This window comes from Penaeus monodon, chromosome 23 (assembly GCF_015228065.2).
Source record: "Penaeus monodon isolate SGIC_2016 chromosome 23, NSTDA_Pmon_1, whole genome shotgun sequence".
Taxonomy (NCBI): domain Eukaryota; kingdom Metazoa; phylum Arthropoda; class Malacostraca; order Decapoda; family Penaeidae; genus Penaeus; species Penaeus monodon.
Window position 1 is genome coordinate 14740393 of NC_051408.1, and position 597 is coordinate 14740989.

The 597-nt window shown below is 59.6% G+C and overlaps 1 protein-coding gene across 1 annotated transcript in view; it reads right to left on the minus strand.

The window, feature by feature from the left end:
* The window catches only part of LOC119587803 (cylicin-2-like), a gene marked incomplete in the record, with an annotated part of 8073 nt that overhangs the window by 3878 nt on the left and 3598 nt on the right, over positions 1-597 (minus strand). Inside the window, 1 exon segment of the mRNA XM_037936501.1 lies at positions 329-597. Coding sequence (XP_037792429.1) covers positions 329-597 — 269 coding nt within the window.

A 597-nucleotide genomic window follows, 5' to 3' on the forward strand; every position in this document is an offset into this window, starting at 1 on the left:
TATCGCTTCTACATCATGTGCAGTGATGTGCAAGCCCAAGGGTGTCCCGCAAAGGCACCGCGAAAAGGAAAGCGTGGGGAGAGGGACCTACGCGAGCGAACCCGAAGGGAAACAAGAACCCACACCCTCAGAAGTAGCGCTTCTCCTTGGGCGGCAAAGCGGGCGGTTTGGACGGTGCCTTTTTCAGGTAGAACTCCCGGACGTCGACGTGATCGACGGCCTCGGCGGAGGGCGCCCGCGCCGTGCTCGGAGACTGCTGTAAGGATAAATGTTTGGTTTTCTCTGGGATGGCGGGAGGAGTCTCCTCTGCCAGGTCGGGGGACGGTACCTGTGCGGTCATTCGGCGGGCGTCCTGCACCGACTCCCGTTCTTCGCGGAGCTCGATGAAATCGTCGTCGGTGTCGGAGCTGTCCTTGGCTTCTGGCGAAGACTTGTCATCCTTCTGGGTGTCCTCTTTCTGGCCCTCATCCTCCTGGATGTCCTTCTCTTGGGCGTCCTCCTTCTGGCCTTCATCCTCGTTAGTGTCTTCCTTCTGGGCATCCTCCTTCGGGTCGTCTTCTTGAATCTCCTCTTGGGCTGGAGTGTCGTCGGGCTTGG